This window comes from Oncorhynchus nerka, linkage group LG13, assembly GCF_034236695.1.
Source record: "Oncorhynchus nerka isolate Pitt River linkage group LG13, Oner_Uvic_2.0, whole genome shotgun sequence".
NCBI lineage: Eukaryota > Metazoa > Chordata > Actinopteri > Salmoniformes > Salmonidae > Oncorhynchus > Oncorhynchus nerka.
The window spans coordinates 54,831,920-54,856,855 of NC_088408.1; the positions used below are offsets into that span (position 1 = coordinate 54,831,920).

Genomic DNA, 24,936 nt, shown 5'->3' on the forward strand with positions numbered 1-24,936 from the left:
TTGGGCCTTCCTCTGACACCGCCTGGTATAGAGGTCATGTATGGCAGGAAGCTTGGCCCCAGTGATGTACTGGGTCGTACGCACTACCCTCTGTAGTGCCTTGCGGTCGGAGGCCAAGCAGTTGCCATACCAGGCAGTGATGTAACCAGATCTTTTCAGTCTCCTGAGGGGGAATAGGTTTTGTTGTGCCCTCTTCACGACTGTCTTGGTGGGCTTGGACCATGTTAGTTTGTTGATGATTTGGACACCAAGAAACTTGAAGCTCTCAACCTGCTCCACTACAGCCACGTCGATGAGAATGGGGGAGTGCTCGGCCCTGCTTTTCCTGTAGTCCACAATCATCTCCTTAGTCTTGATCACATTGAGGGAGAGGTTGTTGTCCTAACACCACATGGCCAGGTCTTTGACAACCTCCCTGTAGGCTGTCTTGTCGCTGTTGGTGATCAGGAACACTGTTGTGTCATCTGCAAACTTAATGATGGTGTTGGAGTCGTGCCTGGCTGTGCAGTCATGAGTGAACGGGGAGTACAGGAGAGGACTGAGCACACACCCCTGAGGGAACCCTGTGTTGAGGATCAGCGTGGTGGATGTGTTGTCACCTACCCTTACCACCTGGGGGCGGCCCGTCAGTTGCAGAGGGAGGTGTTTAGTCTCAGGCTCCTAGCTTAGTGTTGAGCTTTGAGGGCACTATGGTGTTGAACGCTGAGTTGTAGTCAATGAATAGTATTTTCACATAGGTGTTCCTTTTGTCCAGGTGTGAAAGGACAGTGTGGAGTGCAATAGAGATTGCATCATCTGTGGATCTGTTTTGGCGGTATGCAAATTGGAGTGGGTATAGGGTTTCTGGGATAATGGTGTTGATGTGAATCATGACCAGCCTTTCAAAGCACTTCATGGCTACAGATGTGAGTGCTACGGGTCGGAAGTCATTTAGGCAGGTTACCTTAGTGTCCTTGGGCACAGGGACTATGGTGATCTGCTTGAAACATGTTGGTATTACAGACTCAGACAGGGAGAGATTGAAAATGTCAGTGAAGATACTTGCCAGTTTGTCAACGCATGCTCGGAGTACATGTCCTGGTAATCCGTCTGGCCCTGCGGCCTTGTGAATGTTGACCTGTTTAAAGGTCTTACTCACATCGGCTGCGGAGAGCGTGATCACGCAGTCGTCTGGAACATCTGGTGTTCTCTTGCATGTTTCTGTGTTACTTGCCTCGAAGTTAGCATAGAAGTCATTTAGCTCGTCTAGTAGGCTCGTGTCACTGGGCAGCTCTCGGCTGTGCTTCTCTTTGTAGTACAATAATAGTTTGCAAGCCCTGCCACATCCGATGAGCATCGGAGCCGGTGTAGTATGATTAGATCTTAGTCCTGTATTGACGCTTTGCCTGTTTGATGGGGAATAGCGGGATTTCTTGTAAGCTTCCGAGGTAGAGTCCCAGTTTTTTCCCCCTCTGGTTACACATTTAACATGCTGATAGAAATGAGGTCAAACAGATTTAAGTTTCCCTACATTAAAGTCATTGGCCACTAGGAGCGCTGCCTCTGGATGAGCGTTTTTCTGTTTTCTTATGGCGGTATATAGCTCATTGAGTGTGGTCTTAGTGCCAGCATTGGTCTGTGGTGGTATGTAAGACAGCTACGAAAAATACAGATGAAAACTCTCTAGGTAGATAGTATGGTCTACAGCTTATCAAGTCTCTGTTTCTGATTGGACGTTTCACTAGCATGTATTCCTCTTTTTCATTCCATCTGAGCCAACATCTGAGTCATCTGTTATGTGGGCCTTATCTAAATAAGATCCCTTAGTCTCCCAACAGTAATCCCAAATCAGACCTTACAGTTCTATGTGCCTATGTAGCAGAGGTTGAAGAGGTTAAAATAATGTCTATAATATAGAATTATATGTTATTGAAATAAGATATGCTCCTCTGCTATTATTTATTTTCTAATTGTGTAAACTACCGTTATACTACATTTGCATTTGAGATACTTTGGCAACATTTTTATTTGTTATACTTTGTAGAGGCACCGTCAAAGATAAGTGTTGTCATTCATGTCACTCGTGTGTCTTTGTCCGTGTGTGTGTGTGTGTGTGTGTGCTGTTAATTTTGTTTCCTGCGATACCGCAAGCCAGACCTCTGAAATATAGTTCTGTAAATTAACAGAAGGCTCCAATCAACCTTTAAGGGTTTTCATTGGATGTCATTGTTCATTTGCTTAGCTGGACAGCATAACGTCATTAGAGAAAAGTAATAACACTCTGCTACAAAACATATTCATATTTCTTAGAATTATTTTGACAGATTAATACAGCTGTCAGTCTGTGGCATCATTATTTGTCCAATATTGCCCTCTAGTGTTTGAAGACCATTCAAACAACTGCAGAGAATCAGGGTGAATCTCATGTGTTTTATTGATTCCTAGTGTCCTCCCTCGCATTGGAGGAGAAGAGTCAAGGTTCCTTCTCTGACCTCCATTGTGTTTTGAGAATGAGGTGAGGAGAGAGGATGCGAGGAATCCAGGAAATACAATTGAGATTCAACCCTCAGATCATCATACAATGTGAATGACATGAGTCATACTCAGTGCTTGCCTTTGAATACAAAAACCTTATTTTAGTCTAGCCAGAGTCATAGATATGGCATGGACTCTACAAGGTGTCGAAAGTGTTCCACAGGGATGCTGGCCCATGTTGACTCCAATTCTTCCCACAGTTGTGTCAAATTGGCTGGGTGTCCTTTGGGTGGTGAACCATTCTTGATACACACGGGAAACTGTTGAGTGTGAAAAACCCAGCAGTGTTGCAGATCTTGACACACTCAAACTGGTGCCCCTGGCACCTACTTCCATACCCCGTTCAAAGTTACTTAAATATTTGGTCTTGCCCATTCACCCTCTGAATGGCACACACAGTCCATGTCTCAATTGTCTGAAGGTTTGAAAATCCTTCTTTAACCCTGTCTCCTTGCCTTCATCTCCACTGATTGAAGTGGATTTAAGTGACATGAGTAAGGGATCATAGCTTTCACCTGGTCAGTCTATGTCAGTCAATGTTTTGTGACTCTCAGTTTATATGCCTCTGTCTAGACGAAAACAAGGTTGTTGTATTCCTGGCACCACTCTGCCAGGGCCCTCACCACCCTGTAGGCTGTTTTGTTGTTGAGGCCAGAGGCCCACCACTGTTGTGTCGTTTGCAAACTTGATGATTGAGTTGGAGACGTGCATGGCCTAGCAGACATGGGTGAACAGGGAGCACAGGAGGGGGCTGAGCATGCAACCATGTGGGGCTCCTGTGTTGAGGATCAGCGTAGCGGAGGTGTGGTTGCCAAACTTCACCACCTGAGGGTGGCCCGTCAGGAAGTCCAGGACCTAGTTGCACAGGGCCGGGTTCAGACCCAGGGCCCCAAGCTTAGTGATGAGCTTGGAGGGCATTGTGGTGTTGAAAGCTGAGCTGTAGTCAATGAACATCATTCTTACATAGGTATTCCTCTTGTCCAGATGGAATACGACAGTGTGCAGGGCGATGGCACCATCAGTGGATCTGCTGTAGGCAAATTGTAGTGGGTCTAGGGTGTCTGCTAAGGTGGAGGTTAGATGATCCTTAACTAGTCCCTTAAAGTACTTAATGATGACAGAAGTGAGTGCTACGGGGAAATAGTCATTTAGTTCAGGTACCTTTGCTTTCTTGGGTACAGGAACAATGGTGGACATCTTGAAGCAAGTGGGGAAAACAGACTGGGAAAGGGAGAGATGGAATATTTAATGATAGAATGTTGCAAAACGAGTTACCTAAGCAAATTTGAGCGTGTTATGATCGTCGGTGCCAGGCGTATCTCAGAAATGTCTTCCCTCCTGGGCTTTAAACGCACGACAGTGTCTAAGGTTTACAGAGATTGGTGCAATTAACAAGAAACATCCAGTCAGCGGCAGTCCTGTGGGCAAAAACAGCTCGTTGATGAGAATGGTCAAAGGAGAATGTGAAGAATTGTGCAAGCAAACAGGTGGGCCACAAACAGGCAAATACATATTTTTTTATTTAACTAGGCAATTCAGTTAAGAACTAATTCAGCCTACCGGGGAACAGTGGGTTAACTGCCTTGTTCAGAACAGATTTTGACTTTGTCAGCTCAGGAATTTGATCCAGCAATCATTCAGTTACTGACCCAACGCTCTAACCACTAGGCTACCTAACGGCGCAGTACAACAGTGGTGTGCAGAATGGCATCTTGGAAAAGCACAACTCGTCAGTCCTTGTCATGGATGGGCTTTTGCAGCAGACGACCGCACTGGGTTCAACTCCTACCAGCTAAAAACAAGAAGAAGCTGCTCCAGTGGGCACGCGATCACCAACACTGGACAATTGAGGAGTGGAAAAACGTTGCCTGGTCGGATGAATCCCGGTTCCTGTTGCGTCATGCTGATGGTAGAGTCAGGATTTGGCATAAGCAGCATGAGTCCATGGCCCCATCCTGCTTGGTGTCAACTGTACTGGCTGGTGGTGGTAGTGGTGTAATGCTGTGGGAAATGTTTTCCTGGCACACGTTAGTTCCCTTGATACCAATTGAGCAGCGTTTGAATGTCACACCTTGTGTCCCGAAGGGGGGTCCGACCTAGTACTAGATGGGTGTACCTAATAAATATGGCACGGAGTCTAAGCTACTTACACTTCAGGGCAAGTAGATTATAAACTATATCCTGAAGAAAATGTGATGCAGTCCAATCTGAATGAAATATAGATTTTGCCCTATTCCTGTATACACCTGCAGACAATAACACATCTGTACTCAATTTGTTTGTTTGTGTGTATATCTGTGTGCGCGCATCCGTCCGTCTGTCTGTCCGTGCGTGCATGTGCGCGTGTATGTGCATCTATCTGTGTGTGTGTGTCAGGATCCTGGAGCTGCAGCAGAACGGGGACATGGACATCCTGAAGCTGAAGTGGTGGCCCCGGGACAGCCCGTGTGACCTGTACTCTGCGGTGCACACCAAACACCGCGGCAGCGCCCTGGACATCCACAGCTTCGCCGGCGTGTTCTGCGTGCTGGCAGCGGGTGTGGTGCTCTCCTGTCTCATCGCCATGGTGGAGACCTGGTGGACTAGGAGGAAGGGCTCACGAGTCCCCTCCAAAGAGGTGAGGAGCTGGGGGAGGCCAGGGTGGTTGTGGGGGTCTGTGTCTGGGGGTCTCGGGGTCTCGGTAACACTTGACTTGAACATTCTGTTTTCCGGATACATGTCATGGTTGTCATGTCTACTGTACATGTTGTCAGTGTCATAATGTAACAGATGTTTGTACGTAGTGAGGAGAGCTGTCGTTAACCTGTTAGTCAAGTGGTCTGTCCCTTGCTGTGGTATCAAAGCTGCCCCTGGCTAGCTGGTTAGGACGGACAATAAACAAACATTTGGCGTTTGATAAGATGAACACAGTGAAACTCCGGCACACTCCAGGGTTTTCCATCTATGACACTGGGACTACATAAGGCGTGGGAACAAACCTCTTTTAGAAGAGGTTCAATTTAACTGACATCTGTTACTGTGACTGCACATGACATAGTATGCGTCCCAAATGGCACCCTGTTCTCTATATAGTGCACTACTTTTGACAAGGACAACCAGGGTCCATATGACTGGTTAAAAGTAGTACACTATATAGGGAATAGGGTGCCATTTGGGACGCACACATGCTGTAGTATATGAGGGGGTTTGGGTAAAATGTCACCAGTTTCAAGTGTATTTGTAAAATTCATCAAACGAAAGGGTCCGGAAGCTCACACAAGCTACACTGACTAGGTCATGGTTTCAGGGCTTAAGCCACCATGAGCATCATCAATTGCAGCAACAGTTACTCACTCAAAAGACAAACAGTTCTCTTTAAACTGCATTTGGAATGTGGAATCTAAATATTTCCTTGAAAGTCTGATTCCTCAAAGATAAGGTATTTTTATGCCACATATTTATGGCCGCATAAAGACAGCCTATGGGATTGCTCCAGCATGCTCTAACCCAGACAGAGGCAGGGACAGACAGGGACCAGAAATCAGTGCAGGCATTTCTAACAAACTGGTTCTTTGTTCTTCCTCATGGCCCTCAAATAAGGACCATTCTGCCAAAACCCCAATTTAGAAAGGCCCACTAGGCTAAAGATGGACCAGTCCATCTGGCATTTGTGTCTCTGTCCAGTCCATTTCAGGCCAGAGACATAAATGCAGACTCTTGTGTTAACAACACCATAGAGAAGAAGGCGCACCAGCTTGAAACAGAAACGTATCCCATGTTAAAGGGCTGTATTGAATTTTGATATCCCCTGTACATTTGATTGCTAACACAAGGTACAGCCATGCATAGCACATTAATTTATCTTTCCTATCTTTCTTTCTGTCATATCTCTTCTTCCACTTGTCCACCTAATGAGCAGGTAGGCACAGCCAAGGCGTTTTCATCACTTCCAGACCCAAGCACAGTGGTTCTGGAAATTATTGTCCCTGAGTCTCGAGGACTGTGAAATCCTACTCAGCAAAGCTGATGTGAAATGCAAATGTACTAACGAGCAGAGAGTAATGCAATTATGGAAAATAAATATTGTCATGCCCAATTTAGTGTTCATTAGTCATGTATAAATTAGAATCACAAATTAAATCAAGCCATGGAGTGGCACTAATTTAGGAGATTTTTTTTGAAAATGCAGTTTGTAATAAAGCAACGTAAATCTTAGAATGAGGGTCAGTTTACCACTAAAATAATAGTTTACTCCATTAACATTATACATTTTTTTAGTTCACATTTAATTTCCTATGTTGCCGAGATCCCTCTCAACCCACCTATCAAGCCACAACCAACCATGCACACACCCTCATCAATAACCCCTCTGCCATGCTCTCCTCTCCTTCCCTTCCCACCTCTCCTATCCCCTCCTATTCTGTCCTCTCAGCTGGTGTCTGTGTGTTGTTGACTGGGTCACGACATCATAGCCACGCCACAGGAAGCCGGGTGCTCAACAGAATGCCTGTTTCATCTCTTCAGCTCGACAATAATGAAAGCTTTTGATCAAGGCAGCGAGGCCTGTGTCGTCTCAAGTCTGTTCCCCATCATAGCACCCCACCCCAGCTTTCTATCCCCCTCTACCCCCTACCCATGACCCCCTGCACTCACAACAGCTTTCATGTGTCAGGTTAACTAGTGAGCCTGTCTGGCAAGTGGTCATATACAAAGAAGCCCAGTAGCCCCCTGCCATCTTTATTAACCTTCAATACAGGGACCCTGACTGACCAGTGTGTCGGTGCCTGGGGTTCAAGGTCTTTGTAATGGAGAGCATTGAGAAATCAATGTGATTATCACATCACTTAATTTAGCACTCAAATAGTCCTATCAAAATTGCCCTTTACTTTGGTTAGGTACTGCATGGATATTGGTTGCATTGTTCAAAAAAATCAGATTTGCATGGTATTGATTTTAAAGAGTGAGTTTTGTAAAAAGCTGGGTAGTAGTGATCTGTTGCGAGCCCTCATCCTCTTTGAATATTGAACTGATTTGGCTAATTCACATAAAACTGGATATAGAGTGCTGCATTATAAACTTTGAACTTCATACCATTTACGGAATCCAAGAGTTGTAGTGGTAGCCTAAAGCTGCCATGGTGAAAGTAGTGGTGTCTTAGCCATGTTGTTTAGTTGAGCCCTACACTTCACCCTGCCCATGGCCCACAGTGACGCTGGGGACTGTGCTTATGGACCGTGGTTATGGTCAGCAGGGTGGTGGTGGTGAGGTCACATCCTGCTGGGCCCGGTGCAGTGTGTCAGAGTGACCCAGTGTGTCTGCAGTCAAGAGGATATCACTAGGAGCCATCAGCTTCCTCAATATACTGCACTACTGCCCTTTCTCATTAGGAATATCCCTTCCGTCCGGTCCTCAATATAGGCTTCGTCCCAAATGGAACCCTATTTCCTTTATAGTGCACTACTTTCGACCATATGGCTTGAAACCATATGGTCAAAAGTAGTGCACTATGTACTGTAAGGACTGCTCCCTAGCTCGCTCACACACAGACAGACATACAACAAGCTTACAATGTGCATACAAGCATACACAGACCAACGAACACTGAGTAATGTCACAGCTGCTATCAGTAGTATGATATCAATCGCATTAGGCTTGTCGCAATTAAGCTAGTGTTCCTCTTTGAATGAAACCTGTACTTTGCACCTGTACTGACCTCACCTTCTGGATGACAGCGGGATGAACAGGCAGTGGCTCGGGTGGTTGATGTCCTTGATGATCTTTTTGGCCTTCCTGTGACAACCGGTGCTGTAGGTGTCCTGGACGGCGGGTAGTTTGCCCCCAGTAATGCATTCGGCAGACCACACCACCCTCTGGTGAGCCTTGCGGTTGCGGGCGGTGCAGTTGCCATACCAGGCGGTGATACAGCCCGACAGGATGCTTTCAATTGTGCACCTGTAAAAATGTTGTGAGTGTTTTAGGTGACAAGCCAAATTCTTTAGCCTCCTGAGGTTGAAGAGGCTCTGTTGTGCCTTTTTCACCATACTGTCTGTGTGGGTGGTCCATTTCAGTTTCTTAGTGATGTACAGTCGTGACCAACAGTTTTGAGAATGACACAAATATTAATTTTCACAAAGTCTGCTGCCTCAGTGTCTTTAGATATTTTTGTCATATGTTATTATGGAATACTGAAGTATCAAAGGCTTTTACTGACAATTACATGAAGTTGATGCAAAGAGTCAATATGTGCAATGTTGTGCCTTCTCTTTCAAGGACTCTGCAATCCGCCCTGGCATGCTGTCAATTAACTTCTGGGCCACATCCTGACTGATGGCAGCCCATTCTTGCATAATCAATGCTTGGATTTTGTCATAATTTGTGGGTTTTTGTTTGTACACCCGCCTCTTGAGGATTGACCACAAGTTCTCAATGGGATTAAGGTCTGGGGAGTTTCCTGGCCATGGACCCAAAATATAAATGTTTTGTTCCCCGAGCCACTTAGTTATCACTTCTGCCTTATGGCAAGGTGCTCCATCATGCTGGAAAAGGCATTGTTCGTCACCAAACTTTTCCTGGATAGTTGGGAGAAGTTGCTCTTGGAGGATGTGTTGGTACCATTCTTTATTCATGGCTGTGTTCTTAGGAAAAATTGTGAGTGAGCCCACTCCCTTGGCTGAGAAGCAACCCCACACATGAATGGTCTCAGGATGCTTTACTGTTGGCATGACATAGGACTGATGGTAGCGCTCGCCTTGTCCTCTCCGGACAAGATTTTTTCTGGATGCCCCAAACAATTGGAAAGGGGAATCATCAGAGAAAATGACTTTACCCAAGTCCTCAGCAGTCCAATCCCTGTACCTTTTGCAGAATATCAGTCTGTCCCTGATGTTTTTTCTGGAGAAGTGCCTTCTTTCCTGCCCTTCTTGACACCAGGCCATCCTCCAAAAGTCTTCGCCTCACTGTGCATGCAGATGCAATCACTCCTGCCTGCTGCCATTCCTGAGCAAGCTCTGTACTGGTGGTGCCCTGATCCCGCAGCTGAATCAACTTTAGGATACTTTTCTGGCGCTTGCTGGACTTTCTTGGGCGCCCTGAAGCCTTCTTCACAACAATTGAACCGCTCTCCTTGAAGTTCTTGATAATCCGATAAATGGTGGATTTAGGTGCAATCTTACTGGCAGCAATATCCTTGCCTGTGAAGCCCTTTTTGTGCAAAGAAATGATGACAGCACGTGTTTCCTTGCAGGTAACCATGGATGACAGAGGAAGAACAATGATTCCAAGCACCACCCTCCGTTTGAAGCTTAGAGTCTGTTATTCAAACTCAATCAGCATGACAGAGTGATTTCCAGCCTTGTCCTCGTCAACACTCACACCTGTGTTAATGAGAGAATCACTGACATGATGTCAGCTGGTCCTTTTGTGGCAGGGCTGTAATGCAGTGGAAATGTTTTGGGGGGATTGAGTTCATTTGCATGGCAAAGAGGGACTTAGCAATTAATTGCAATTCATCTGATCACTCTTCATAACATTCTGGAGTATATGCAAATTTCCATCATACAAACAGAGCAAGCAGACTTTGTGAAAATTAATATTTGTGTCATTCTCAAAACTTTTAGCCACGATTGTATATGCCAAGGAACTTGAAGCTTTCCACCTACTCCGCTGCGGTCCTGTCGATGTAGCTAGGGGGGTGCACCCTCCGCTGTCTCCTGAAGTCCACGACCATCTCCTTTGTTATGTTGACGTTGAGTGAGAGGTTGTTTTCCAGGCACCACACTCCCAGAGCCCTCACCTCCTCCCTGTAGGCTGTCTCTCCCTGTAAGCTGTCCCATTTGTTGTCCGTTTTGCATAACGCCTCGATGATTTCCAGTACTTCCATTCTCCTTTTCCTTCATCAGTTGCGATCAGAAAAAATGTGTCACCTAAAGATTCAACAATAGAAATAATCATAATAATGTATTATTGCTCTCTGGGAACAAACACACAGACACACACACTCACGGTCCACAAACACACAGCTCCCACTGAGCTCCAACCCAAAGCCACGTTAGCTGCCTGGGGACGAGCTGCGTTTGTATCTCTGTTTTCCTCCTGGTACATGAATGCTGCATTCTGTTCATCCCAATGTTTTAGAGGCCTGTCCCTGTTCAGGCCTCTGCTTCTATGTGATCACTGTTAGTGTTTCTGTGTTGCGTCTCTGTGTTGTGTTTTGTTGTGTTGTGGGATGTGTTGTGTAATGATTAACACGGTGATGAGGCATCCATGTGATGAATAGAGTTCAGTAGAGTTAGTCCTCCTACTGGTCACAAACTCCAATGAGGCTTTGCTAAACTCTACCCTCCAAGCAGATATAGGATTGTGGTGTTGGGGGTCTCTTAAATGAAAGCATTTCAATCCTTCAATGTTGCAGGATTCATTTCCAACACAAACAGATTGCCAGATGCATTTTGACATATCTAGCACATACATTAGTTCATGTTAGTGTTGGGATAGGTCCCTTGTTCATAGGCACAACAGTAATATAGGCTACACACACATATAGGCCCACTGTGTCTTTTAACCAGTTTAGTTAAGTTTATTGGGATCCCTATTAGCTGTTACTCATTCAGCAGGTACTCTTCCTGGGGTCCACACAAAACGTAAAATACATGGCACAGTACCGGGCAGTTATACAATAGCACAAAGGCAATACTACCATAAATCCTTATCCTCTGTTCACCAATGTATCTCCTTTGCTGCTATATGGTATGACTGTGCTTCTGTGGCTATATACATGTACCACAGATGTTGATGTTACTTGGAGTCGTTTGGGTGGTGGATCTGTCTTGCTATATACCGTGTGTAATGATATAGGAAGAGAGGGTGGCTAAGGAGTATTGGACACTACACACAATGAACGGCCACTTTGTTCACAATGTTGAGCACAAAATGTTTGATCATGTCTGATTTACTGTCCCTGCTGGCTGAAGCTCTCATTCCCTTTTGGTTTTGTTTTGTAGATAAGTACACTGTGTTGAGGGTAAAGCGGGCGAGGGAGAGCAATACAAAATGCCATTTTTCACCCTTCCAGGTATATCTTCGAAGGCTCCTCCTCGGACGTAAAAAAAAAAAAACACAGAGCGTTTGTGTGTGTGTTTGTATGGGCTGACTGTGCTGTCTTTTCTACTCACCCCCGCCTCTCCTCCGACAAAATCCCTCCTTCATCCTCCCATTTGCCTGCTCTCATCCTTTCTCTGTCCGTGTGTACGTCTGTCTGCCACTGTCTCTCTGTCCTTGCACAAACACCCACAAACACACATACACAGACACAGGCTGATGGCACTTCCGCCAGGCAAGCTGAACCGTGCCACCACCAACATGACACCCATCACGACATCCCCCTCTCCACTCTCAGGACTGCCCCCTCCCCACATTATCCCCAGTCACCCGCATGCTGTGACATCCCGTGTGCCTTGATCGTCCAGCACAGGGTTGAACCCAACGACGATCCCTCCCAACTCGTCCCTAAAATAAGAATGACCTCTTTCGCTGCCTCTCCTCCCACCTCCAGGTTATACCTATGACAGGAGCTTTAAATAGGAGCGGATGCTGTGAGATTCTTGTTAGAGCTAACTCAAACCATTCGGTTGTGGAATTACAACCCAGATTGTCATATTTGTTGCTTTTCTGCTGACAACAACAAAACTATTGCATAGATGACATTTCTAGTCACTGGCACCGCCTGCCAACATGTGAGCTATGATGCCTTTCCTCCACTAGAGGGCTTGCAGCATGCTCTCGCCGACCAAGCCTAATACGGTTAGGTGTGCAGTCATGTAATGGGTTAACAGGTGCATGTTATGCTCTATAGAAATGTATGTTTAGCTAAGGTCTGCAGTGTAAATCTGTACATTTCAATTCATATGAATGAAAGTGAGCCCCTCAAACGTGAATGAATTCCCCCCAAAATGGAAGCCTACACATCTGATTGAAACAGAGGCCAATCGCTTTGTGTGTTAGCAAAATGCTACAACACGTAACATTCTGCAGTTGATCCAACAGGCCGGTCCTCTCGTCGTACGGTAGTTACCCATAAGGTGACCTGGCTCTAGCAGTCAACTGACTGGCCCTCTGTCACTCACTGTTTTTCTCTCACCACCTCCTTCCTCGTTCCTTTACTTTCAACCACCCCTCCTTCCTCAATCCCCCCCACTCCTGGGTGTGTGGCATGACCAGATCACCACAAACAGTACCCCCTCCTGCCCCCTCCCCCTCTGAGATGGAGGGGGTAACCCGGGGCAAGACCCCCCTCCACTCCACATGGTCAGTAGCTCTGTCAGTGACTCTGTGTTTGTACCCACCACCGGGGATGCCCTCTCCCAAAATGGAGTAAGCGCTATGTGTTCCTCCATCCAACGGTACCCCACTCCCTGTTCCCCCACAAGGGACACAATCATCTTGCATCTTTCCTCTCAGCACAAGCATGAAACTCCTCTCTGAGTGTGACCATCACAAAGATGTGAACCAATCATTTTATGTGGATGTAGTAGTGCTATTTATATGTCTGTATCACACTTTCTTTTTTTTTTTTACAAATCTAGTTTTTGTTCAAGATGAACATATGGGAAAGATGGGTAAACCCCTTTCCCCTCCAACTGTATTCACAAAACCAGTCATTAAATACATGTAGCTACCTTGCACTTTAACTAGTGTGTAAATGTAAGCATCTGCACACATTTAATGCCTACGCGACAACGTTGCAGGAAAAAAAATGACTGAATCCTAATCTGACCGTTGTGTCGCATTTGTAATCTATTTTCTCGCCGACTTGCTCCACAAGGAGTCGGTCAGTAATTAATAAGACCATATTAATGCTTGATTGGTTGTTCGGCATGGCATGCTCAAATCTAACAGCACGTTGCCTTTAGCGGTGTGTGTTTGGATTCCAGAGGAGCTGCAACCCCCTGTAGACCCTGGAGATATACAGTGGGGAGAACAAGTATTTGATACACTGCCGATGTTGCAGGTTTTCCTACTTACAAAGCATGTAGAGGTCTGTAATTGTTTATCATGGGTACACTTCAACTGTGAGAGACGGAATCTAAAGCAAAAATCCAGAAAATCCCATTGTGTGATTTTTAAGTAATTTTATTGCATGACATAAGTATTTGATCACCTACCAACCAGTAAGAATTCGGGCTCTCACAGACCTGTTAGTTTTTCTTTAAGAAGCCCTCCTGTTCTCCACTCATTACCTGTATTAACTGCACCTGTTTGAACTCGTTAGCTGTATAAAAGACACCTGTCCACACACTCAATCAAACAGACCAACCTCCACAATGGCCAAGACTAGAGAGCTGTGTAAGGACATCAGGGATAAAATTGTAAACCTGCACAAGGCTGGGATGGGCTACAGGACAATAGGCAAGCAGCTTGGTGAGAAGGCAACAACTGTTGGCACAATTATTAGAAAATGGAAGAGTTCAAGATGACGGTCAATCACCCTCGGTCTGGGGCTCCATGCAAGATCTCACCTCGTGGGGCATCAATGATCATGAGGAAGGTGAGGGATCAGCCCAGAACTACACGGCAGGACCTTGTCAATGACCTGAAGAGAGCTGGGACCAGTCTCAAAGAAAACCATTAGTAACACACTACGCCGTAATGGATTAAAATCCTGCAGCGCACGCAAGGTCCCCCTGCTCAAGCCAGCGCATGTCCAGGCCCGTCTGAAATTTGCCAATGACCATCTGGATGATCCAGAGGAGGAATGGGAGAAGGTCATGTGGTCTGATGAGACAAAAATCTAGCTTTTTGGTCTAAACTCCACTCGCCGTGTTTGGAGGAAGAAGAAGGATGAGTACAACCCCAAGAACACATCCCAACCGTGAAGCATGGAGGTGGAAACATCATTCTTTGGGGATGCTTTTCTGCAAAAGGGACAGGACAACTGCACCGTATTGAGGGGAGAAGGGATGGGGCCATGTATCGCGAGATCTTGGCCAACAACCTCCTTCCCTCAGTAAGAGCATCGAAGATGCGTCGTGGCTGGGTCTTCCAGCATGACAACGACCCGAAACACATAGCCAGGGCAACTAAGGAGTGGTTCCGTAAGAAGCATCTCAAGGTCCTGGAGTGGCCTAGCCAGTCTCCAGACCTGAACCCAATAGAAAATCTTTGGAGGGAGCTGAAAGTCCGTATTGCCCAGCGATAGCCCCGAAACCTGAAGGATCTGGAGAAGGTCTGTATGGAGGAGTGGGCCAAAATCCCTGCTGCAGTGTGTGCAAACCTGGTCAAGAACTACATGAAACGTATGATCTCTGTAATTGCAAGCAAAGGTTTCTGTACCAAATATTATGGTCTGCATTTCTGATGTATCAAATACTTTTGTCATGCAATAAAATGCAAATTAATTACTTAAAAATCATACAAAGTGATTTTCTGGATATTTGTTTTAGATTCCGTCTCTCACAGTTGAAGCGTACCTATGATTTTAAAAAATTACTGACCTCTACATGCTTTGTAAATAGGAAAACCTGCAAAATCGGCAGTGTATCAAATACTTGTTCTCCCCACTGTATGTCTGTTTGTGTGTTCTCCTTACTGCAGCTCAGACTTCTCTGTCCCTACCTACCTCTCCTTACCTTACCTCCTTACCTTACCCCACCTATCCCTTTCGGCCCACCTATCCCGTTCGGCCCATCACTTCAATCCCATCTCACTCTTACTTCATCTCACTGTCACTCCATCTTTGTCTATTTTCCTCTGTGTTTATCGATCTCTATTGGTCTCTTCTCCTCCTCGCTCATCAATCCTCGTTTCCTCCTTCTCTCCTCTGACTTTTTTCCCTGATCTCCCTCAATGGATGTCCTCACTACTCCTCAATCGACAACCATACTCATGCATCCCTCTTCAATCACCTCACCGTTCCGTCACTTTCTCCTTTCCTACTTTTCTCCTTTAACAACCTTCACTCATTTTCCTCTCCCTCCTCCTTCTCCCCCTTTTATCCTCACTCTCCTTTGACCCTGTCCTCCGCCACCTCTCTCTCTCTCCCCTCGCCCCCTTTCCTGCGCACCCTGTCCCCCCCTGCAGGATGATAAGGAGATCGACCTGGAGCACCTTCACCGCCGGGTTAACAGCCTGTGCACAGAGGACGACAGCCCCCACAAACAGTTCTCCACCTCCTCTATTGACCTGACGCCACTGGACATGGACTCTATGCCGGCCAACCGGCAGGCTCTGGAGCAGATCAGCGACTTCCGAAACACGCACATCACCACTACCACCTTCATCCCCGAGCAGATCCAGACCCTCAGCCGCAGCCTGTCTGCCAAGGCCCAACAGGGCTTCGCCTTCGGTCCCGTGCAGGACCACCGGACTGGGGGGCCCTTCAGGCAGAGAGCCCCCAACGGAGGCTTCTTCCGCAGCCCCATCAAGACTATGTCCTCCATACCCTACCAGCCCACTCCCCAGCCCAACTTCGGCTACGGCAACGACCCAGACCGGGGCACGTCCATATGAGGCGAGAAGGAGTAGGCCGCACAGCGAGAGAAAGATGAAATTAAACGCACTCAAAAAAATCTATGTACATAGGAATCTTTTTCAGTTCTGATTTTTTGAGGGGCTTTGCTTTTGTTTGGTGGGGGTTTTCCTGCTGAAACCTGGTGGTGAGAGGAGGTCGGGGACTTGAATATTTGCTTTATTGTCATCTTTCTCATGGTTGTCTAGGGATCTTTTGGGTGTGACGGGGCTCTGTTTTCTCTTTTTCGTTTCATGGCATTTGAGGACTGCCTTTCTGAAGAAGCTTTTGTTGTTTTTTACAACAGAAAACACTTTTCTGTTCTTGAGATCTACAAATTGGCAACAACCCTATGCTCATTTGAAGGATGTTCTTGTCTTTGCCTTTCACCATATGGGACTCCATCCCACTCAGTTCTCTGGTGTTGATCATCAATGCCTGTACTCCAAATCTGAAATCTGCACCAAAATGGGTGTCCATTGGCTCCACTGCCCTGCAGACTGAGACCTCACTGTCTGAGCTTTGGGCACGCTTCGTCATTTTTGTGCACATAAGGCTCCATCAATTCCACTGCACTGTACCAGTGCCCATTGACCTGTATTTGATTGTATGTAGTTTGGATATTTTTTTCTCACCTGTACTGTGCTGTCTATTTCAAGGTGAGCGCCTCAGCCTCTAAACAAACACTTGAGAGATGCATAGAGGGACAAAAAGGAACTGAAAATATAAGATAAAAGACAACAGAAAAAGGACTTTAAAAAGCAGCTGAGGCTATTGTATGTATTTTATTGAATTTGCTTTGAAAATCTATTTCAATCCGTGGAATGTGTTTGGTGAGAAAGTCACACAAAAAAAATGTTTGGAGCTGTCTCATTGTTTTTTTTCTACCAATTTTGAAAAGCGCTAAATGACTGCTATAGTCTTACTCTGGTTTGCATCATTAATCATATTCATTTAACCTAATTTGTAGTTCTACCAGGGCTCAGTCAGAAAAAAAAGTCAAATTTCATTCTCCAGTCCACTAACTGACTGTTGTGTACCTGTAAGGGCAAACAGTTGAGCTCAGAGTGAGGAGAACCCCTTTCAGATAACATCCACAGTACAAGCCATATCATTGCAGGCGGGCTTCACCTTGCCAGTTTCCTGCTTCAACACGATTTCTTGCCATTGGAACTGTAGAGCTGATGGCATTCATTTTGAAAGATCTTTCTTCATTTCTTAAATGTTAAGGGTACTGTTTATCTAACTTTTTTTTAAAGTGCCAATTGTTTAAATGAGGCCATTTAGGTGCAGTTTGGGGGGAGGGGGTCAAAAAAAACAATATTTTGTGAAGGGAAAAGTGGAACCTAACCTTTTCACTAACACTGTATTAATATTTAATAATGTTTGTTGTTTAGAATGAGCTTTCAGTTTGTTATCTTAAGACTAAACCGCAAATGTTGTGCGTAGAGAACCGAAGCAGTGTTTGATGCAAGCATTCTAGATGTCCTTTTCTTAAGCTACAGTATGGCTATTGAATGACAATAGGACACAGACAATGTTTAAATACATTTTATTTACTATTAATGACAGACACATTATGAAATATGTATATTTTACATGTTGATGCTATATTTGTTTAAAAAAGAATAATAATATATCATATGAGCATCGAGTTAGCAGTCACCCTATACATTTGGTTTCCCTCAGTTCCAGCCCACACATAAGCTTTCTCATGTCATCTTGAGTTCATTTTGATTTGCTGGTTAATAACAGAGGCAAGTTCTTAAAAAGAAGCATGCACAACTTGCTATGCCCGTGACATGTTTTATTTCATACATAGAACGTACAGGATTACTTGATAAATTTTCAACTGATTATAATGTGCAGTATTTAATATAGGCCTATTTTGTTGTATATGTGTTGCATATTATTCAAACGGAACAATCTGAGGCCTCTGTTACAAGTGGCAAAGCTTTCTGTGTATAATTTGTCTAATAAACTTGTTTTCTACAGCGGTATGGTTTTTGTAGTCTTTGCTGTGACTGCGTAGGCCTTGCCAGTCAAGATGTTTCAGTTTTCCGATTTCTATGTATGCACAATTTACGATCAAATCTGTGAATGTTTTATAAATGAGGTTCCCCAGGTTCTAGGTTATGTTAATCTTCATCCCAGTGTGGTCTTCATCACTTTCAATGACACATCATAAGGATACTGCCTCTTGGAACAGCTGGGCCCATTACTGGGTTGGGAGAGCACATCAGATACCAAGCAAGTCAAAGTCTGTCTGTTTGTGCCGTCGTGCCACCACTTGTCATGTTTGGCGTGACAATGAGTGATAAGGAGTAGGCGAGAGCACAACTTACCTGGGACCAGGTTTGCTGCTTTATGTGTAAAGGAGGTGCTTTTGTTAACTCAGAAGACATTATTCTGTACCTATTATGAAACTCTGGGAGTATTGAAATGGAATCTGTGAGAGACCATCCAATAGCTTTTGAAACTACAGTTTTGTAAAAGTCATTTTTGTCTGTTCTTCACAATATGGTGAAGAATCTAATCAAGGGGACGTCCGCGTTTGAAAATAGTGGTATCATATGGTAGGCTAACTATCATTACTCAAGAAATTGTGTTGTTTCATTTTTAAGCAGGATGTGGCGCTGTTTCACTGGAAACCATTTTGTAGACAATGTTGTGCTATCTGATCTGAAGAGAGAGAGAGAAAGAGAGAGCCCTTTGAATTGAATTGCGAGCGCAAGAGCGAGAGTGCGTGCACGTGTGTACAGCACTTTATTTATAATAGAGACTTTATTCAACAAAATGGAATATGAAACTAAAACATGAAGGTTATATTTCATGGTATGCACTTGCCATTGCCTAAAGTTGTGCCTAAAAACAAAAGGCACCTAATCATCCAACTTCTGGCTGTTCCAAGAAGGCCTTAGAATTCCAAAGTAAATAAATACCAATGGCTATTAGGCTATTATTATGATTATTGTTGTTATTGTTATTAGTAGTAGTAGTAGTACTAGTAGTAGTAGTGTTCTTATTATCAGCCTATTTCTGCATCCCTCCAGTGCACCTCGTTTCCCCGGAGACAGGAATGGGGTGAGCAGCATGCAGACTGCATCACGCTGGAAGCCCCCAATGGTTCACATTTTGAGCCCATTTTCCAAAGAGTCCCCCAAGCGTGTCGAATGGAACATAGAGTCGCCATTGTGCATGCGACATTTTAATAATCGACAGCTACAATATCCAACCTGTTGTTTGCTTTAGGAGCCATTCCATGCTCACTGGACGGCCACTTGTAGGTGGAGAGACGGACCTAGGCGCCAGTCCCCAAGCCTCGACGCCTTATGAATACATGAATAAAAAGTGAAAAGATTCATGTAATTTAATCTCAGAAATTGTAGGATGTTGCCCGCTGTCCTGCATGAACGGGCTGGTCTCACATGTTTGATATTGCTAAACTTTCAGTAGGCTATAGTCTTTTACAGGCTACAATTATTTCCGTTTTTCCTTAGGCCTACCTCATATGGCCATTCGAATAAGATAATATCTAAAGACGTTACAACTTATTCAATCATTCCTGTTATGTGTTTATTTGTATGACTTCATTTTCTCAATAATTATTGTCATTATTATTTATATTGTTATTCAGTAGCCTAGTCTATTTTCCTTTTAATAACTGAGTGTTCAGAAAGTGACATTGCGGCAGGTTTTACGTATAGGCTATCTGGTTGCCTTTACGGCTATTCTTTTATTTGATAATAGTTTCTAGCCTATAATATTTTCTCATATTCTTAGAGATATCCATATGATTTGTATATTTAATTCGTTTAGATATATAATGTTCTTTTCATTCTATAAAAAGGGGGAGGGGGGCTGCGGGTGTCACTGTCCCAGCACTGTTCAACGCACACACTACTTCCTCCTCGCTTGCTTATGACAGTAAAAGCGCTGTCGAGCCCCCTGCTCATCTTTCCGATCCCTGTGAAGCTCTTTTACCAACAGGGCGTTCCGTAAACCGGATCAAAAGGTTTTGAACCTGTACAAAAGAAAATGAAACTCGAGATGGCCTTAACATTCATAGAATGGAGGAGCGGATCGGTGAATTGACAATGAGCACGAACCCCATGAGCCGAGTTCTTTGGTCAAACTGTTTTCAGTTCCTAGAACCAGGATGGAATATTCTTTGCTTAGTTGGCGCCCTTTTCGTGGAGTAAATTAATTGGAAATGTTAGCTTAAATTCACGCATAGGCAGATTTTTGGACATGGGAGCTACAGATCTTGAAATATCCACACCCCTTGACTTTTTCCAGATTTTGTTGTGTTACAGCCTGCATTTAAAATAGATTAAATTAAGATTTGTTTTGTCACTGGCCAAAACACAATACCCCATAATATCAAAGTGAAATTAGGTTTTTCGAAATTTGTACAAATTAATAAAAAATTAAAAGCTTAAATGTCTTGAGCATATAAATATTCAACCACTTTGTTATAGCAATCTTAAATAAATTCAGAAGTAAAAAATAAGCTTAACAAGTCACATAATAAGTTGCATGGACTCACTCAGTGTGCAATAATAGCGTTTAACATGACTTTTGAATAACTACCTTATCTCTGTACCCCACACATACAATGTAAGATCCCACAGAGACCAGGGAGCTTTTCCAATGCCTCGCAAGGAATTGCACCTATTGGTAGATGGGTAAAAATATAAAAACAGACATTGAATATCCCTTAGAGCATGGCGAAGTTATTAATTACACTTTGGATGGTGTATCAATACAACCAGTCACTTCAAAGATACAGGGGTCCTTCCTAATGTAGTTGCCACAGAGCAAAGAAACCGTTCAGGGATTTCACCAAGAGGCCAATGGTGACTTTAAAACATTTACAGAGTTTAATAGTTGTGATAGGCAAAAACTGAGGATGGATCAACAACATTGTAATTACTCCACAATACTAACCTAATTGACAGAGTGAAAGGGAGGAAGGCTGTACAGAAGAAAAAATATTCCAAAACATTCATCCTGTTTGCAACAAAGACATATTGCTAAAAAAAAAGCTATCCAGTTTTTGTCCTGAATACAAAGTGTTATATTTGTGGCAAGTCCAATATTACTGAGTACCACTCTCCATTTTTCAAGAATAGTGATGGCTGCATCATGTTATGGGTATGCTTCTAATCGTTAAGGACTGGGGAGTTTTTCAGGATACAAAATAAACGGAATGGAGCAAAGAACAGGCAAAATCTTCGAGGAAAACCTGATTCAGTCTGCTTTCCCCCAGCCACTGTGAGATGAATTCATCTTTCAGCAGGACAATAACCTAAAACATAAGGCCAAATCTACACTGGAGTTGCTTACCAAGAAGCCAGTGAATCTTCCTGAGTTGCCGAGTTACAGTTTTGAATTAAATCTGCTTGAAAATCTATGGCAACTTTGGCAAGACATGAAAATGGTTGTCTAGCAATGATCAACAACCAATTTGACAGAGCTTTAATATTTTTTTTAAGAATAATAGGAAAACATTGTACAATCCAGGTCTGCAAGCTCTTGGAGACTTCCACAGAAAGTCTGACAGCTATAATCTCTGCCAAAGGTGATTCTAGCATATATTGACTCAGGGGTGTGAATACTTATGTAAATTAGATATTTGATGTTCAAAAAATGTGCTAAAATGTCTATAAACATGTTTTCACTCTATCATTATTTTAATATTGTGTGTAGATGGGTGAGAGAGAAAAAAAAATATTTAAACCATTTTGAATTCAAGCTGTAACAACAAAATATGGAATAAGTCAAGGGGCATGAATACTTTCTGAAGGTACTGTTTATGGAAAATATTGTCAGCATTTCAAAAGTTTTGCCTTATACCTAATTTTATTTCATTGTTGACCAACTTACAACCGGGACAAAATGTAGGAAAGGCCCTATAGCCACAAGGAACTTGATGATGATTATGACACGGCTTTATGATCATCCATTTTCGTTGGACAAATGTAGGTTTTAATGACACTATTCTGGATATTAGTCCTATGTCCTCTCTTATAAGAGATGCATACAACTGGGCGCAGACCTCAGTTCAACATCTAGTTTACATTTGGTTGAGTTGTGAACTAAAGTGAACTCATCGTGAAATCAACAAAAAATGTCACCACTTCATTGGATTTAGGTTAGGTGAGGTTGGGTGAAAAAAAATAAGAAATTACCTTAAGTTGATGACTTTTTGCAAATCTAATTAGTTTTTCACGTTGATTGAACTGTCATCAATTTAATATTTTGAGGTTGAAATGACGTGCTAAGACGTTGATTCAAGCAGTTTTTATCCGGTGGGATAGGCCTACATTGTCAATTTCGAAATGACTGTCTTTACTATTGAAGATGTTTTTCAGGAGCCAAAGAAGTTATTGACATGCCTGCGGTTTTGGACAGGTGCATGGACATCTTCAAACAGTCCACGAGCTGAAGCTCGCGCTGTCCACACTCCTAACCATATAGCTATATCCCTGCGTGTGACCTGAGGGACTGCCCTTTGTGCGGTTAAACAGTTAAACCGAGGCATTATCATAAACAGTCTTGGCATAATAACCTCTCTCGGGTTTTCCGAGACTTCTCATTGGTCGCCAACACGCGCCTGCCCCAAGTGATCTTATTGGTCAAAGCGCCACGCGACCAGCTGAGAAAGGGGGCTCCCAGGCGCGTGCCGCTTTTTAAAGCGATGCCGCGCCTTGAGACACTAGAGAAGGAGTCCTTGCACGCGACATAGTGCTAGCACAGTGTGCAAAATAAACGTTCTTCACAGCATTTTATATTTTGCTAAGTTTTTAGTCCAAGCCACCTGATTTATAGTTTTTTTTAAATGGATGTTATCAGTGTTGAGGAATGGAGCAAAGGCGCAAAGATGTGCGAGGTGCAGCACTCGAAAATGGAGAGGGGGGAGCAGAGCGAGTACCCATCAAGTCTGGCACTCATGGACAGCAGTGACCCACGCGCCTGGCTGGCTCCCATGCAGTCTGGCACCTGTGCGGCACACGCCGACTACCTGCTGCACTCGCCCAGCTCCAGCTTGGAAGGCGGGTTCCCCACATCCGGCCACAGCCCAGATTTTAGAAAGAGTTCCAATAGTCCGCTCAAAGTGCGGGACTTGTGTCGGCTAAAGGGATCGGTAAGCGCCGAGGAGGGCAGACAGAGAGCTCCATCCAATCCCGGTAACGTTGTGCAGAAGGTGAGGCGCCAGGCAGCCAATGCGCGGGAGAGGAGACGGATGCATGGCTTGAACCATGCCTTTGACGAGCTGCGCAGTGTCATCCCTGCTTTCGACAATGACAAAAAGCTTTCCAAATACGATACCCTGCAGATGGCCCAGATCTACATCAACGCACTGGCGGACCTGCTCCAGGGTCCCGGTGTGGACTCGCCAAAGTGTGACCTGTTGTCCGCCACGGAGAGTCCCCGGGGATCCTCCGCCTCCACCTGCCAAAGGGACGCAGGCACTGGGCTACCGGTCCAGCTTAACGGGATCCCATTCCCAGTCGAAGACGGCTCGTTCTCTACTTTGATGGAGCAAGAAATGCGGTCTCCCTCGGGGACACCCAGTTCCAGCTCTGAGAGCAGAAAGGACTCCCTCCAGTCGAACCGCAGTGACGGAGAGTTCTCCCCGCACTCCCATTTCAGTGACTCGGATGAGATGCAGATGGAACTCCTGAGCGAAGATGAGCTCTCTGAACTCAAGCTTTCCAGCCTTCACAAATATTGAGACTTTCAAATCGTGTCAATCATATCTGCTGGCATATGCCTACATTTTATACGATAATAGATTGCTTTCCAAAATCATTTTTTTTGGTTTGAGAGTTATATTTGATCAACTGTTAGATAAAGATGATTTTATGTCATATAATTTGGTTCTGCCAATTACATTTACCGTCTCCTCGGGACCAGGGAAAGACCCCTTTGCCATGTCGACTGTCGCGCGCAGCATTGCCACGGGCTTTCCCAATCCCACGTCATGGACAAAACGTAGTCTTCCAAGAATTTGCCTGATATTATTTATGTACAGACCTTTGTAATTATATTTCCATATAGCACACTGCTCATGATTTAATTGTTTATTTGTTTGTAAATGTCCCTGTATTAATTTGTTTGCGACTTCTAAAGTTAACAATGCGCACTTTAAAACATGAGTCAGAGGCTTGGAGCAACATGACTTTGTTATTGAACAACTGTTTTTTTTGTAGTAGTAGTAGGCCTAATGCCAATTTAATATTTAATTTAGCCATTTTTTGTTCTTTTTTGGCTTTTTGGCTATTCACTTTAAATGAATTTATGTGTCTGTGCTTTCATTGGATGATTTAAGTTGATTTATTCCTAATTGTGTTCTATTGTTTTTCCAATTGAATGTGTCATTTCAAATGTTTCTAAAAACCTAGTGATTTACCATTAACTGGTTAATTTTCTTTTGATTTTGAGAATAAAATAAGCAAACTGAAAACCATAATTTTCTGTTGTTTCGTGTTTCAATAAGTTGATACTAGCCTAATCGAGGAAAATACATATCCAACGCTTTAAAATACATTTTTTTTCAATCACAACTGTCATACAACTATTCCATGAAGGACCATGTTAACGAATCTTTTTCCATTGCATGAATATGCAGAACCACTTGCGGGAATGAGGGGAATATTAACTCTAGCTAACTTATAGCCTGCTTTGCTGATATTAATTATGAAACCTAGTGTAAAGATCTAATAACACAGTTATAAAATGTTTCTTTGTGATGATGAAGCTATTATTATTATTCTTATCTCAAATGCATTTATAAATATGCTGTCTCTAGATGAGTCATTTTTTAAAATATATATTTTAAAAATATTACTCTATCCACCATAATCGGCTTCAGGTTGACTTGCTTATTTAGAAACAAAATCCAATTATGTGACCTTGTGGATATTCACGTTAAT

General features: G+C 43.9%; 2 protein-coding genes across 2 annotated transcripts in view; both read left to right on the forward strand.

The window, feature by feature from the left end:
• grid2 (glutamate receptor, ionotropic, delta 2) overlaps positions 1 to 17,988 on the forward strand; it is a 355,133-nt gene extending 337,145 nt beyond the window's left edge. Inside the window, exons 14-15 of the mRNA XM_065026484.1 lie at positions 4,891 to 5,131; positions 15,568 to 17,988. Of these exons, the coding sequence (XP_064882556.1) occupies positions 4,891 to 5,131; positions 15,568 to 15,996 (670 nt within the window). The 3' untranslated portion in view covers positions 15,997 to 17,988. The remainder of the gene's footprint in view (positions 1 to 4,890; positions 5,132 to 15,567) is intronic.
• A 4,732-nt stretch (positions 17,989 to 22,720) lies between these two features.
• On the forward strand, positions 22,721 to 24,450 carry LOC115140534 (transcription factor ATOH1-like). Its single transcript, XM_029678863.2, has one exon. The coding sequence runs from the start codon at positions 22,839 to 22,841 to the stop codon at positions 23,733 to 23,735; it is 897 nt and encodes a 298-aa protein (XP_029534723.1). The 5' UTR covers positions 22,721 to 22,838; the 3' UTR covers positions 23,736 to 24,450.
• Positions 24,451 to 24,936: the final 486 nt, after the last annotated feature.